Here is a 17,082-nt window from a genome sequence, read left to right as displayed (position 1 = left end):
ACCTGGGACTATTCTGCTGTTCCTTGTCTAAATGCACAATGTCATGCTTTAGCAAGTCCAACAGAAACTCTTGGAGCTTGGCATCACCTTTTATGGCAATATTTACTAGATGTGTTGCTTCCTATTTTTGCAGAGAATTAGCTGCTAAGATTCCCAAAAGCCAAGTTGCGTGGTGGGCATCAGCCACTCCATTTTATCTTGGCTGAAAGGCTACCCCAGCAAGAAACTGTTATAATTGTGGGTGGGGGGTTGAGAGAGAGACTGCGTAGTTTGGTCCTGATTGGGGCTGAACTACGACACCACTCATGTAGGTATTTCAAGCTGATTTCTAGAAAACACTTGTCTACAAAGCATTTGTTTTACTTTAAAGTGTAAGACAATTTTCTTGGCATTTACAACACAGATGATACCCATAATGAAATCCAAACTGCTCCTGATTTGTCCTGACTGTCTAGATTTCGTGCTCAAATTCCAGAGACACAGTTTCTAAACCTAGTTTCCCTTAAACTTCCATTAGATTCTTCCACCTGTAAGTGACTATGTCTACATTAGCAAGCAACATGACCCACTAGGAATGGATTTGTAGATTGTCACAGTACTTAGGTTGTAGGTTTTACTTTAGACCAACTGTTCAGTGTTCCAATGGATGAAATGCCTGTTAATGAGGGGGAAAGCTACAGATACATCTGGAGAAAGCTTCTTCCAAAATTACCCAGTTCCTGAGCTCTAAAACTGCTCTGCAGTGTCTGCTGCTCTTCGTGTCTGTCATCTGCATGATCATGTGGTCACTTCCATTACCTCTATTTAAGACTAAACAGATGATTTAGTTTTGGATAATCTTTTTTCCTAGTTTTATTGACAGGCCCCTCTAAAACCTTTGTGTTGATCCAGTGCCCAGTATTCTTGTGCAAGTGCTGTTAGACACTCAGCAATCAGATTCCCACTTATTGTTTTCAAGTCGCCCAGATCTGAGCAAAGATCATGGTCAGCTCAGTGTCTTCTCGTTCTCACACTGGACAAAGCTTTTTCATAAAACATTGATGATGCTTTATCCGAGCTCATCTTGTTTAGCATTCTTACTACTGGTGAGCAGATCCATGCCTAGTACCACTATGGGACTGGAGGGGGACCAGTTTCAGTCATCTCACTAGCGACCACTTCTTGGAAGACTATGTCCTTTTTGGTAAGGTGAGGAAGAAGGGCAAGAGTTGTTCTTCAGTACCCTCTAACTTGGGCCACTAAAGCTGGCCATTAGATTCAGCATCTTCTGTACACCTTCCTATTCATTTGGGTTTTCATGTTAGCCTGAAAGATTAGCTTAATGGAAATTTTTATTTAAAAGATGCAGGTTTTGAGCTGAGGATAGTCCAAAGTCCTATATATTGGTCATTTTCAAATGGAGTTCAAACAAATGGGGTATATGTTGTAAAAATAATAATGATAAAAAAGACAAGAGTCTTACTCTGGCTTTTCTAATGGTGTAAGGCCACTTCCAGGCATCAGCCTTCCACGGTTGTCTGTGTCCCTTCCATTTACTTCTCCTGCTCCTTATATTCTTGGCACAGCTCCTATAAGTCAGCAAGTGCCAAGTTAGTTCCAACTTTCCTGGCTTACCTATTTCTTTGAAAACTTTCTAGCCCACAGGAGTTGTGTTGTCAGTCCCTTCGTTGATCTGTTTTGCTACCGGGCTTCCTAATCTGTCTGGGTACTCTGTGTTTGCAGCTCAGTCAGAGATTTCATCTCTGCCTGCGTGTCGTCTCTTAGACCGCTCTGGAAATTTTCCAGCTACTACTTTAATTAATTTTGAAAAGCCTCCAGCTGATTTAAGTCTTCTTTTAATTTCATCTCGTCTTGTTTTCATCTCTTTTTACCAATTACTATTTCTGAGAGATATCTCCTTCATTGATTCTATTTTGGTTCAGTGGGAATTCCACCTCACAATTCGCTTTCTTGAAAACTGGTTGCCTCTCCTCATCTGGTTTTAATCCATTTTTACCTGAGTGGTTAAACAATTTGCCAGGTCTGTGGGTTGTTTTCTTCTCAACTGGAAAGAGAATTCATTCTCAGAATAGAGTTTTGCTTTGATATAGTTCCATTTTATTTACAAAGAAAGTACAGAGTTTTATTTCCTTGAACAAAGACAGAATCAAATAACAAGCAACAACTTTTTTTTTTTCCAAACCTCATTCACCCAGTGTTTTACTTCCAGCCTCTCTTTCAGCTTTTCTTCTACCAGGATCACAATGCTAGTTTGTCAAGCTGTTCTAGTGATTTCTTTATTCCTTTTACATGTTTTTGCTGCTTATCTCGATTAATCATCTTGCCTTGATTAATGCCTCTCTCTTTCTGCATTAAGAATATCGGTTTCTAGAGAAACTCATGGATCCATATGCTTCACATTTCTCTTGGTTTTGATGATAACTTCTGTAATTTCAGTTATCAGGTTCCATAAAATAGTTTGCTTGTTTCTTACATTTACCTTGAATGAAGTTGTCCAGCAGCTTCAATGAGATTTCACTCAACTCCTTCACATAATGCTATTACAATTCAACATATCTTTGGACATAATTCAAGAGAAAAAGGATGTAAAACATTTTTTTATCTATAAAAATTTTTCACAGCAGGAGTTCCATGTTGTGAATAATTCTGGAGACATAAAATTTTATTATTTTCCGTATGTGCTGGGTTATAATTCCATGAAGTATTTGACATGAAGTACACGTCTTAACTTGTGAAGTATTCCAAGAAGCAAGGGATGGTAATATGCAAGAAACTATTCCCAGGAGTTAGGATATTTAGAACCAATTGTCCTTGCACAGAAAAATTGTTCTTAATTATGGCAGGTTTATAAATTGCATGTCTGCTAAGGTTTGTCCTCTCCAAATGGAGATTTCTGTAGGAGGTCATAATTTTTCCCTCTGGAAAACACCCCACATTATGCCTTGCTTTCATAAGTCTACCCACATTTGCCCTTCTTTCCTCTCCTCCTTTTTAGAGGGAAGTGCACTTTCATGTTTTTTTCTTTTACCGTTGTATGTGAAATAGAGGGAGGGATCAGGCACTTCCTGCGAAATGGCCTGAGAGAATATGCTGCTTAGTTGCTTTAGAAAATCAAATCACATGTGATACTTATTTATGTAATTATTTGCTGCCTTTCTGTGATGTCCTCTCTCCATAACCAACACAATTAAGAAGTATGTGAACGTTATATAACTTCTGTAGAAGGAGTAGAAAAAATATTATTTTCCACATTTTGCAGATAGGTTCTGCAGGTTCTGTAGGTTCAAGGCACCTACAGTAGTGAGTTATGAGATTAAATACAGTCAACACTTGTAGTTTGGACGAGAAAATTCCCTGGCTTTTGCCTGAATAAATCTGTAGGTCAGATTAGATAGCTCCCCAGATGCCTTAGTCCCTGAAAGGTTCCAGTCTGGCAGGGATGACGGAGCAGATACCACTCATGAACAGCACTGAATTGGACACAGGACCATAGAATCATAGACTCATAGAATGGTTAGAGTTGGAAGGGACCTTCAAAGGTCATCTAGTCCAACCCCCCTGCAAGGAGCAGGGACATCCCCAACTAGATCAGGTGCTCAGAGCCTCATCCAGCCTGGCCTTGAACGTTTTCAGGGATGGGGCTTCCACCACCTCTCTGGGCAATCTGTTTCAGCGTTCTACAACTCGCATCGTAAAAATTTTTTTACTAATATCCAGTCTAAATCTACCTCCCTCTATTTTAAAACCATTACTCCTCATCCTATCACAACAGGCCCTACTGAACAGCCTCTCCCCATCTTTCTTGTAGGCCCCCTTGAGGTACTGGAAGACTGCTATAAGGTCTTCCCAGAGCCTCCTCTTCTCCAGGCTGAACAGCCCCAACTCTCTCAGCCTGTCCTCATAGGAAAGATGCTCCAGCCCTCTTATCATCTTTGTGGCCCTCCTCTGGACCTTCTCCAACTGGTCCATGTCCTTCTTGTGTTGGGGGTTCCAGAACTGGACACAGTACTCCAGGTGGGGTCTCACCAGGGCAGAGTAGAGGGGGAGAATCACCTCCCTCGATCTGCTGGCCACACTCCTCTTGATGCAGCCCAGGATGCGGTTGGCCTTCTGGGCCACAAGGGCACATTGCTGGCTCATGTTGAGCTTCTCGTCCACCAGCACTCCCAAGTCCTTCTCCTCAAGGCTGCTCTCGATCCATTCTCCGCCAAGCCTGTATTTGTGCCTGGGATTGCCACGACCCAGGTGCAGGACCTTGCACTTGGCCTGCTTGAACTTCATGAGGTTGGCATAGGCCCACCTCTCCAGCCTGTCAAGGTCCCTCTGGATGGCATCCCTCGCTCCTAGCGTGTCGACGGCACCACACGGCTTGGTGTCATTGGCAAACTTGCTGAGGGTGCACTCTATCCCACTGTCCATGTCGCCGACAAAGATGTTTAACAGGGCCGGGCCCAACACGGACCCCTGAGGGACGCCACTCGTGACCGGTCTCCACTTGGACATCAAGCCATTGACCACCACTCTCTGAGTTTGCCCATCCAGCCAATTCCTTATCCACCGAGTGGTCAGGACCAGAAAAACCAGGAAGACAGACTTCAGGTGCTGCCCCTTTGTGGTGAGGGTGCTCCTCCAAGAAGCAAGAAAAAGCTTCATCCTACATGTTCTGAATCAGACTCATGCTTTTCATTAACCCATCTTTCCTCAACTATTCACCAATACATGAAATAGCCTTGGAACTGAGAATACTCTTTACCCGTCTTGTTAACATCTGTTGCTGACACACAAAAAAAAGAAAGCTCCCTGGAGCAGAAATTTACACTGTTGTGGTTGTGGCCTACAGTTAGGAGTGGGTAGACCTCATCTCTCCTTCTTAGATCTTGTTTTTTATTGCAAGACTATTAAATGTGAAGTGCAGAGAGTCCCAGGAGTAAAGACCAGAGCCCTCATCTGAGCCAGGAAGTTTGGTTGCTTTTAATTACCCTCAATCCTACATGTCTTAATCTAAAACTGTTCTTAGAACAACTTGTCTCTACCCATATTCAGGAGTGTATTATCAGAGTCAGTTAAAAAACTGACTATTGTTTTCCTCCTAGATTGCATCAGCATGTTAAGAATCCAATTCTTAAATTGCAGTCTGGAGGACATGATAAATCTTTGCATGTCTGTTTGGCAACACTTGCTTTTCTCTTCCCATTTTTTAATTCAGCAAAAGAAATACAAAATACTGTCAGCTGATTGTTTCCTGTGTAAAAGGGATTAGTCATCAGTGATCTCCAAGGGCAAATCTCAGTGGGCAGAAGACCATGTCCCTGTAGCTGAATGAGTCTCCCTGCAAAATTGGTCTTCCAAGAGCATGGGCTGAGTAGGAGCAACTGTCCCAAACCCTCTCCTGCTCTAATTGCTGGTTTCTGTGCTCCCAGTTCAGCATGTTATGTGAGTGCTGAAATTAATTTACAGACTAAATTATTTTCCTGTATTTTATTCTTCTGTGCAAAACGCAGTGCTTTGAAGCAGCCTCGATTCCCAAGTTTTATTTTCATTGCCTGGAATGGGACTTCCTGCATGTCTAATCAATCCTCACCTTCAGAAAGAGGAGCAGATGAAAAGCAACACAAAGCAATTCAGTGTGTAAAAATATGCATATTTTAATTTAATAAAAGAAAAACAGCAAGGGAGAGATAGGCACAGAACAGTAGCCCCTAGAGCTCTAGTAACTTGTCAAGCCATGTGAAACAAATATAGCATTAGGAATTCTATAGACATTCAGGAAAGTGTGCGTTTACCACACTGACTTCTAATTATGGCTCCAGTTGGAGAAGGTACTTAGAAGTGGTCCTTGTAAAATTTTTATCCCGTTATTGTTTCGGTTCCACCTTTCCAATACTAAAGTAAAAAGCGAATTACTGGCAATTTTGCTGGACTTTCCCTTCTTAATGTTGTTTTGTCAGCACTGCAATACTAAATAGAGGTTATATTAAAATTATTTAATAATAAGGCTTGAGTTAGAAGTCTACTGAGAAGAATAAGAGCAGTTTATGTCTCTCTGAGAAAGCAGAAGTTACTGCAACACATACAGTCATCTTTAGTTTGCCTTTCCCATTGATTTCCAAACAAGTGTTGCTGCAACAGCAGGGACGTAAGACATGGAGCCAGCCTGACTACCATGTATTTATATATGGTCCTCTCTGAAGCTGTCTTTTCAACTGCAAGAGACAGCTAATTTTTTCAATTAAACATACATCACTGATCCTTAATTTTTCAACCTACAGATTTGCTTAGCGGTCTGGCATAGCTATGACTTTGCAAGTGGCAGCTCTAACTTTGCCAGATTTGACCCACTTGTTATCAAAATGAGAAGTCATTTTTAACCAGAATATTTTGTAAAAAAGGTTGCTTTTGACTCGCATAGATTGTGAAGTTCTATTTGATAACAAAAATCTAAATTCTACCCAATTTTTTTTTTTTTTTTTTAGTTAAAAGCCCCCCTTTTTGTGACCCATTAAAACATTGGGTTTGGGTTTTAAAACATTCCAGAAAGTATCGTTTTCTGACTGTCTCCATTCAATACAGTTTCCTGTTTCCAACAGAGAACTTGAAAGAAGTCACAGATGACTTAATTACTTTTAAGATGTTTAATAGGATGAATATTATCTTATACAGCACATGTTAGTACCTTGCTTTGTGGTTGTTTTAGGAGTTGTCTTTATTTGTATACAGTTTTGATTATAATTAGAAATTATTTGGGTTTTGTTTGCTCGTTTGTCTGCTTTTCCAAATAGTTGTGTTTACCAACTGTTTAGGAAGCCTAAAAGACTGAAGAGGTGAATTCTTTAGTTTGCTGGAGATCTCTCCCAGAAAGCAGCTGGTGTGATTAGCCTGTTATTTTCAGTGAACAGGCTGGATTTAACTGATTATCCCATCTATTTTTTACTTTTAAATCATCACATTTTAGAAACTTCTCCACCAGTCCCAGTCAAAAGAAGAGTGTTTGGTGAGAGCACATATTATGTCATTTCCCCATCACTAAAATAAATAAGAAAATGACTGAAAAAGGAGTTTAGGGTGGATCATTCATTATAAAAAGAAGCTTCAAAATGATGAAGTGTCTGAAAAAAAAATAAAGGGATTCATATTAACCATTTTACTTACAAGCTAGTAAACAAGGACATTTTAAAATAGAAGCTTTCAAAACCAGGTATTTTATCAAATTTGTGGCAGTGTTGTGGTACTGATTCTCCTATTGTGACTCCTTGCTTGAAACACCAATTCTGTGTTCCTTCACAAGTACTTTGTCCTAAATATAATTCGTCAGAACACAGAAGCCCTTTATATGGGACTGACATGGTAGCTAACCACAGCATGAGGTCTCTACACGTGGTGGATTTCCTCAACAGGGAATCCTGCGGATATCGAACTCACTGCTCATCTTTGGATTGCAGGATTCCGTCTTTAGTTTGCAATAAATGGAAGGGGATGGTGTTTTTCTTGTCTAAGAAATGTTTTGAGAATGATGCATACAGCAGAACCTCGTTAAAGATCATTAATGTGTTACTCTCCAGGCATATAGGCTGAAGGTAGCCATGTCACACAAACTGATCCACTGCCTTCCCTTTTCAGCAAAGCTTGGGTTGAGGAGCTCTGTAGTGAGCTCCTGTACAGAACTCAGACTTTATCACTTCGATTCAGAATACTCCCTTCAACATTTCTTCTTCTCCTGGAAGTATTAACATAAATTACAAACATGAAACTGCCTGTGCTAAATAAGTTTAGTTTTATGTGGTTATTTCCATAATAGTATTAACACTTGGAGTCTAAGGCTTAATTTTGCTGGGCTCTACCTAAAAAGAAAAACCTCTGCCATGAGGACCTTATATTCTCTTTATTCTTATATCACATGCATTGAGTTACTTTCTATTGTGCAAGCACGCAAAGTTCAGAATTATGTGAATTGCTGTGAATTTGCAACTGAGCCTCCTTTATTCTCCAAGCCTAGCTGAAATGTCTCTTTGTTAACCAGAGGAGCCTCTCCAAAGACTGTACTGGGATTGTGCAGACCAGGTCTGTGCTACCTGTTCCTACAATAATTACAAAGACACACTCCTTCGGGCCACTTTCTAGCACGTGGCTGTGTCTGGACACTCTGAGCACTGCAAAGCGTTAGGTGTTAGGAGATGTGGCTTCTGAAAAACCCATCAGCAAGTTAAAGATGGGTTAATGAACAGGCAACAGTATAAAACTCTGCGAACTGCCTTTGAATCATCCCGCTTCTGTGTTATTTGGAAAGAAATCCAGATAACAGCCTGATGGTCTAATATTTAAGTTATCAAGTGAACAAAGAAAATGCTGTAGTCCTCCAGTCACAGGCTGTGAGTCTTAGTGAAAATCCCATCTCAATGGTAAGCACTGGAGATGCAGTGACAATTGCTTGTAACAGGGATGACCGCGCTAGATTGCATTGCCTTCTTGATTTAGTAGATTTGACTTCTACATTTTCACACAATGACCTAAAAGAAATATTATACCCCAGAGTAACTTTGAAATTGTTTGTTTAAATTAACTCTCATTTGGATTTATGCTTAATGAAATCTTCAGAGATGCAGACAGCCCCTCTCTAATGAAATGCTGTGTCTTCGAACCAATGAACAGGGTTGCCAAACTGTAAGGATTCCTCTCTAAACGAGTGGGCTTTTATAATGTTACACTTGGGTGGCACAAGCAGAGTGCTATATGATTAGTTTATGGTCTAGATCATTGTATTTTTATTACACTCATAAAAACTGTGTTTCTTCTCATTTTCGTAATGGCTTCAATGAGCTTCTATACCTTCTAGAGGCACATTAAATCGTTATGTGATGAAAGTACTGATTTAGTGGGGCTAGTTTCAAAGTAAGATACATGTTTTGAATTCTTATCTTAGACTGATTGCTGACTAAAAAAGGTGAAACTGCATTAGAATGAATGAAATCTGTGTCATCTTCCTTACAAAGAAGGTTGCCAGCTGGGGCCTAAAACAAATGCAATACAAAAAAAAAGATACAAATGATAAATCTACATCTGTCTATAAAATAAATTATCTATCAACTTAAATTATTTTTGCTGGTTTTGTGTCATTGTGAGTTTTTAATAGGAGAATGAGTGGATTATAGATATTTTTAGTTTAAAAATCTTTTTAAGGGAAAAAAAGAAGATGAGAAAGATTATTTTTATTCATTTCATTCAACTGTAATTTTTTCCCCACTTCTATTCAAAATTTTAAATAACCCTATTCTGTGCAAATGCTAGATTCATGTCTCTAAATAATTCTAAGCTGGTTTTTAAAGTTGTTTTAATTATGTTGCAAAATGAAAAAAAAAAAAGGATGAAAAATGTTATTTGTTTCTCTACATGCAAGCTATTCTTAAAAAGGAAGACAACATCATTATCCATGAATGGGAAACCTTTCTATTTGATATGTAATTAAAAAAATAATCCTTGAATTGAATGTATCATCTCATCTTTGCACAGATTAGACAAAGACCTTTTTTGTTTACAAAATTTACATGTCAATACAGTTGCTTATAAATATTTCTGTGAAATAAACATAACCCTTGACAAAAAGAGCAGTTTACTCTTCATTCAGTAATTTTATATGCTAGCAAAAAGACAATGAATGTTGTATGCAAATACAACATCAATGTACAGCATAATAATAACAGTTTTTAGTGATTATGCTGCTTGGTATTAATTCATAGGAGCCTTTTTGTTTAGCCATGGGCTGTGTTTGGAACAGAGATACGCCAGACCAGAGCATCTCTGCCTGTTCTGCTGTTTGTGGGAGACATACACAAATCCTTTAGTTGAGGATGCACTGGATTCCTGTATCCTACTCTGCAGCTGGTCTAAATTATTAAGCAGTCGAGCTGACAGTGAAGATACACTGTTTTCCTCTGTTCCCGCTGTACCTGTGCTCTGTGAGTGCATGGTCAGCAGCAGGAGTTGGACTTCTCCTCTACCTCCGGGGAAAAAAAAAAAAGGAAAGTAAAAGAGGGAAGAGAGCTAGGAAGGTAAGAGGGGGTGGAGGGAGACAAAGAACAAAAAAGTTAAGGGGAAAAAAAATAAAAGGACAAGGAAAAAAAAGAAAAAAAGGGAAGAGAGAAGAAAAGGAAAAGAAAAGAAAAGGGAAAAAAAAGAAAGGAAAAAAGAAAAGAGAAGAAAAGAGAAGAAAAAGAGAAGAAAAAGAGAAGAAAAGAAAAGCGAAGAAAAGAATTAGAAGAAAAGCAAAGAAAAGCAAAGCAAAGAAAAGAAAAGCAAAGAAAAGCAAAGAAAAGAAAAGAAAAAAGAGAAATAAAGGCAGAAAAATGAAATGAAAAAGAAGGAAGAAAGGAAGGAAGACGAAAGAGAAAGTAATGCACGTTTGCAACAAATCTTTTATAAATGTGCTTTTGGAAGGAGAATTTCTCCATCTGAAATGTTTCTGGAAGAACAGATTTGGTTTGGGTTTTTCCTGCCTTTTCCTCATTACTGTTGTTCAGATGCAAGTTTGTGATTGTTTCAGCAATGCAGCACTTTAGTAGCTTTTGCTACATGATAGACTGTAAAAAGAAACAGGATTGAGGACACAAACAGGTTTCAGTACTCGCAACTTTAGTAGATCCATGTTGTTCAGTATTAAATGGCAAATCCTAAATAGCTGTGTGTTCTGCAACCATTGTTCAGCATTCCCTTTGTGGATCTAAAAGTTTGACAGAAAAGCAGCTGAATGCGGTACCAGGAAGGAGGAGAGATTTTGTGGAAGACCCAAATTGAAATCATTGGAAATTCTTTAATATTTCATGGACGCCTGCAAAATATGATGCCAGTTTATTCAGGGATTTGAAAGCAGCTGCAGAGTAAAAGTGTCTAATGAAAATGAAATAAATTTCCTGTGAATGGAATAAATTTTGATTGTGTGTCTGAGTGCAGTAATTATACATGTCACGCAGTAATTAGGCAGTCACAATGTGGCCACGGTGTCTTTCTTTGTCTGCAGATGGTCTGGGAGAACGGCTGTGTCGTTATTGTCATGCTGACACCCCTCGCGGAAAACGGAGTCAAACAGTGCTACCACTACTGGCCAGACGAAGGGTCAAACCTCTACCACATCTACGAGGTACCTACAGAAAATATCTGGTTGTAAACGTGACAGTAAGTGCACGGGTTGATTTCATATTGGGCAAAACGGTATTTACGCCGATCTTACCTGGAGGTCAAGCTGAGGGCTCTTAAATACACTTGGTGTGCCTTTGAGTCATTTTAGATTTGCAAACAATTTGAGCGCAGTTTTAACAGCAAGGTAGTTTCCCCTGAATAAAATCTAGTAAATAGTGAGCCAAGTATTACAATGAAAACAGGACAACAATTTTGTTTTCCAAATGGTTTTGCAAGTGGTTGAAATGTGAAACCGTGTATTTATATTTTATAGAAAATAGTATTTTTAGAACTAGTGGATTTTGCCTTAGGAAAGCCGTATGTATATCTTTGCAGAAAAGCCTCTATATAGCTTTAGTAATTAGTGCTATCTATTTTTACCGCTTGCCTCAGTCACAACAACAAATACATGTTTTTATTTTCTGCATTACATTTCTAGCCCAAAATATATCACTAGTTTTTTTGCAATGTAACATTGACAATGGCTATCAGATTTTTCCAGTTGTCCAGCTGAGCAGAGGAAGAAAATAATACCACAATGACAAAGACAAAAAACGGGAAAATGTGAAGAAATACTGTTATTTAAACAAAAAGTGAACAAACTCATTTTCTAAACGATTAACTCTGCAAATAAGCTCCATTTTTAATGCTTATTTTTCTTCATAGCAGAAGAATCAGACATTTCACTTCTCATGTGAATTCAACTCAAATTTTTAAGACCATTGTGGGCATTTCTGAATAGAAAACGACTAGCAGTCTAACATTTTTTTCAGGCAGTGTCTTTTGTATTCACATAATGATATAAAGTTTCAATTTAGTGATTTTTCCTTTTTCATTAAAACTATCCAGATTTTTTTATTGTTTTCATTAAATAGCAGTGACAGCTAACCCCTTCCTGACAACTACACTGATTGCTAAATTAAAAAAAGTATTTTCCCAGCCCTGACCAATTTGATAATAAATATAAAAGTGTTATGCAATTCCTTCATCCCAGATATCTTACACTTGTGCTCCTGAAGATGTGGCTTGCAACCAAAATTGCTGATCTCCGTGTGTTCCTTCCTGTGGGGCGTAGGTAAACCTTGTCTCTGAGCACATCTGGTGCGAGGATTTCCTCGTGAGGAGCTTCTACCTGAAGAACCTGCAGACGAACGAGACCCGCACAGTGACACAGTTCCACTTCCTCAGCTGGAACGATCAGAGGGTTCCTGCTTCCACAAGATCGCTTCTGGATTTCCGCAGGTAAAGCACAAAGTATGACAGTTCATTTAAGACAATACAGACCTGAGGAAATAAACTAGTCCTTTTAATTGTCCTTTAAATATTTCTGGTTTGAAAGGGGTTCCTCAGCCTGTGAGGCCACAATGCTAAACTAACACAAAAATCTGCAGTAGGTTGATTTTTAGTGTTGTCTCACACGTAGATGTTGCTTGGTTTTAAGACATACTCATTTCCCATTTAGAGATTGATACCTTTTCTCTCTTTGTACAGCTCTTCAGTGCTTCTATATTTCTTTGTTTTGCAAGTATTTATCCATTCTGCAACTTCCAGGCTTTCTGTGTGGCTCCCCTATGATCCTTATTGCAGGAATCTCACAAATAAATTATGTAGTGTGAGCACGCTTGGAAAAAAAAATCACAATGGAGTCATATGGCAATAACTGCATTCCCATGGGAGTGTTTGTTCGTAAGGATCAAACAGTAGGACTCTAGACTTTCTTTGGCTGCAGGAAGATGGAAATTTGAGAAAGCAGATGCAAATGTTGACAAAGCATACCCTCTGAAATTTTAAAGAAAGTCAGTGTGGCTTTAAAATACAAATATACAGAGGCAAAACCTGTGAAAGTCCTTGCTTCTTTCTCTAATGTTTGCTGTGTCTATCTAAATTTTAATTTGAAAATTAAAGCCATGCATGATAAATACTGGAGCAAAATAATCTTCATTTGATTGCAAACCGTGCCCAGTGCATCGTGTGTAGGTGTTAGCATGTATCAGCTAATCCACAGCGATGTGCTTATGACTAATGAAAAGAATCTCCGGGAGGTTTGGAGAGTTGGTTCTCAATCCACACGTGGCCTGCGGAATCGCGTGTTTTCCTCTCTGAACTACAATATTACCTACAACTCCCCAAAGTGATTATAAGGGGCTCAGTGCTCAAAAGGTCCGAACTTGTTTCTTTCAATAAGTGCTGAGAGCTCTGACTAATGCCAGTGGAGTTACGCATCTGCACCTGAGGAGAGAAGCTGGCTTATATCCAACGGGAGCTGGTTGCACAGTTGTCTGTTGGCAAAATTTTACCCTTAAAAATAAATGCCACCCTTCATGCTTCAGTATTCTTGTACGTATTGCAAAGGTTTTCAAAGCAGAGAGTCATCTCACATGGTGCAGATCAAGTAACAGAGTACAGCTGTACCGAGTCACTAGGAGCTATGGCTGAGTAAGAATATAAGGATGTGCTATGGAGTCACAACGCAAAAGCAATAGTGGAGGAAGGAAACATGGCCATAGGCTGGAGTTGAAATTGTAATTGAATTTTTAAAGTTTTCTTCTTCAGGTTCAGACTTTAATGGGATTTTTCTAGGTTGATTTCCCTTTGCTTGTGGTACCGTGGAAGTTGCCTGTAGTGAATTTCTGTAGTGAAAATTCTGAATTGGTTCCATTGAGCCATGCAAGGCTGCAGCACAGAGCCAACACAGAGTCTGATTTTGCTCTTTTTGAAGTTAGTAGGAAACCTGCTAGCAATTCTAATTAGACTATAAATGAGCCTGTAGAGCCAGGATATCTGAAGTTGGGAGCACCTCAACTCTGACTTACTTCAGTAAGAATTGGGGTCCCTGTGTGAATGGCAGGATTAGGTCTATAGTAAGTCACAGTTCACATGGTCAAGAAAGCACTGCTCAGAGTGACATTGTGTAAAGGTTAAATAGCCATGTTGAAGAACTGTTGTGGAATACTTTGAAAAAGAAAAGTTATAACTAGATGAGAAAAGTAGTGGACCTGCCATTCTTTGTATTTAAAGCTGGTGTGGGAATGAACCTGTTAAGATTTAATTGAATTCTGAGTGTTAATTTCACATGTATTCACAGTCCAGTGTAGGGTACTGTAATCACTTGCTATGTGCAGATTTTGTACAATGAACTCATAATACTGAATGCATAGTAAAATTCTGCCTGAAAAGGAATTTTGGCATGCACAATAGCTGGTCTGTGAATCTCAGTTTTCTTGGTCATCTGATGTTGCTGGTTTTTTAACGACAAAAAAAACTAATGCACCATTACTGAAATAATGTATTTGGAATTCATTTATACAATACATGTTTTGCACCTGAAGCTTCCTGTTTTAAAGTACAAACTCCGCTGGATTATGACAGCTGAGTCATAAAGCCCTCAAAATAAACATCTGACAGCGCTACCGTACTCGTAGTAGGGTAGTGCTAGGAAGGGGCTGCTCTCATTCCTTTTAATCTATCTATGTTTTTATGTGCATTCAGTGTGTTTGTATATATATATGGATATGTGTGTATATTTATATATTCACATACATATATGAAATTAAGCATATACATAACCAACCCGCTATTTTTTATAATTCATCACCAAGAAAAATTGGATTCCCAAAATTACCTTGCCCAGAGTCTGTGGAAATATGGACCTTAAAATTTTTATTGAAGTAAATTTTGCAAGTCTCTTTGAAAACTGAAAGCTTACATTTCTCTTACTATGTATCAGACAGTGTTCTAGATGATTTTACATTTAGCAGATACATTAAACCTTGTGGAATAATCTGTCATACTTTCATAATGTAGGTATAAATTGCCAAAAAGAGATTATTCTATGTATTTTAAAAATCTGTGCAAAAGACAGTCCCTGAGAGGTGAGGCTACTACAGAAACCACTGGTCAGTTTTAAATGCTTCTGGAGTCCTAATTTCATTTTGAACAATAGACCAATCATTATTGCTCTGGACTAGCTTGTTAGTCATGCACTGATATGTGTAATTAAATATTTCTTGAGCCCAGAGGGAGCACATTTACACTTTAAAGAGGGACTGCTAAGCTAAAAGATAATTAGCATCACATGTGAGGGCTTTGCTTAAAATATATATCTATTATGCTATCACTTCTCGCTGTGTGCAATGGCATTTACTAACACTGCTCACTTTAAAAATGGACAAATTCTTATTTTGCCAGCTAATTAGCGGTTGCCAGTGTCATTTTTGTGATGTTGCAGCTAGTAATATGAGCCCAGTTGCATAGTCACAAAAGTGATCATTGGAAACTGTGACTCTGCTGCAGGGACAATGTGGGAAACCCCTTTTCTGAGCCTCTAACGACCTCTGACCTTTGCTTGCTGATGGTTTGCATGATGATTTCTTTTTCACTCAATGAGCCAAGGGTTGGTTTGTATTACTAATCATTCTTTCTAAGTTAATTCTTCCTGTATATGTATATATATATATATGAAATATATATTTTCTTCAACATTCAAGAACTTTGCTTACTGATGAATTTTCAGCTCACTCTCATTAGCCAGAACTAAGAATGAAAAGAGATGTTGCTGCACTTCTAAATATTTTCATAAACTATATATAAAGCTACGAACCAGCTGGATTGAAACCCTTTGTTTTAATGTGTTTTCTGAAATGTGTGATAATGAAGATCTTTGAAACGCCTTCAATAAAACTGACAAACATAAGGTGTCTTTCCCTAAAATGTGTTTCTGGCTGTCTGATTTACTGGGAGGTCTGATTTACTGGGAGGTTGAGATCAAATTTGCCATTGAAATTGTATTAGGACTTCAGTAAATGGCTAGTCACAACATGCAAATATCATATTTGTGGTGCCATACAAGGAACAAAGGAACCACACAAGCAGAAAAAGAAATGGTAAATACTCCTCTGTAGTTATTAGCTTGTATTTAATACTTTAAATGCAGAAATTACTCTTTACTAATGCACATGATGGGAGGAGGGGGGAGGATGACCAGCTGGCTGACTGTATCAGATGTTGTGATGTTGTTACAGACATTTCAAATATAATCTACTGTACAGTGCAAAAAATAAATACCAAACTTCATATTATATCAAAGGAGTTGATCCTCAGATATGTCCACCAATAGTTGAATGATTCATTTATGTGAAAACTCTGCTGCAGCTGAAGTGACTGAAGTTTTGCTTGGTAGTGCCACACGTATATGCATTTATGGACATATAAACGGTCCATTTAACTTCTAAGGTCAAGTGTTTCTCAGTGACTCACTTACTTCATAGAATGTTGTTCTACTGCATTAATTACTTACATCCAGGGAATATAAATAGAGGTAGAACATCTCTGCAAGTATGATTTACATCAGTAAGCAAAAGAGTAAGAATTATGAAAAATTCCTGAATTCTTATGTTTAAAGGGAATCATTACAGGAACTTAATATTGTTATCAGGTTTGGTTAGAATCTTAAATAATAAAAAGCAGAATGTGAAAACACAGTTTAATGGGACATCACCAACATCTCCGTAGCCTGTTTGGGTTGATTTCCAGGTATCCCGTCTCCCTGTCAGATTTAGAAGTTTAGGCATCTTCAGGCTATACTGTAAGCAGTGTTTAAAGATACATGCATGTTTTCACAGCACAGATGTTAGTGCATAGATGAGCAGCCAAGAGCTAAATGATTCAGTAGGCTAGTTATGCTTTAAAATTCATAATAACATCGTACCACAGTTGCCAAATTCCAGCAGCTCACTTCGGTTTAGCAGTCTGGATCCCATGTAACACTTGTGCTGAGGTGGGGACTATTAGAGTGTCTGGGCACCCCTTAGCAGCTGCCCTGTGAGATGGTTTTATAGAAGACCTTCTAGCCCCAGTAAACTCAAACATCTCATCAAGGAAATTGAACAAAAGTTTTGATTTCTTCAAGCAACGCTT

At 38.5% G+C, this 17,082-nt stretch overlaps 1 protein-coding gene across 1 annotated transcript in view; it reads left to right on the top strand.

Moving 5' to 3' along the window:
• Positions 1-17,082, top strand: part of PTPRN2 (protein tyrosine phosphatase receptor type N2) — a 668,183-nt gene that overhangs the window by 622,728 nt on the left and 28,373 nt on the right. The window contains exons 18-19 of the mRNA XM_086741882.1: positions 11,009-11,128; positions 12,242-12,408. Coding sequence (XP_086598008.1) covers positions 11,009-11,128; positions 12,242-12,408 — 287 coding nt within the window. The remainder of the gene's footprint in view (positions 1-11,008; positions 11,129-12,241; positions 12,409-17,082) is intronic.

This window comes from Chlamydotis macqueenii, chromosome 2 (assembly GCF_036417535.1).
Source record: "Chlamydotis macqueenii isolate bChlMac1 chromosome 2, bChlMac1.mat, whole genome shotgun sequence".
NCBI classification, from domain to species: Eukaryota; Metazoa; Chordata; class Aves; order Otidiformes; family Otididae; genus Chlamydotis; species Chlamydotis macqueenii.
This window is presented reverse-complemented; position numbering and strand designations above follow the sequence as displayed.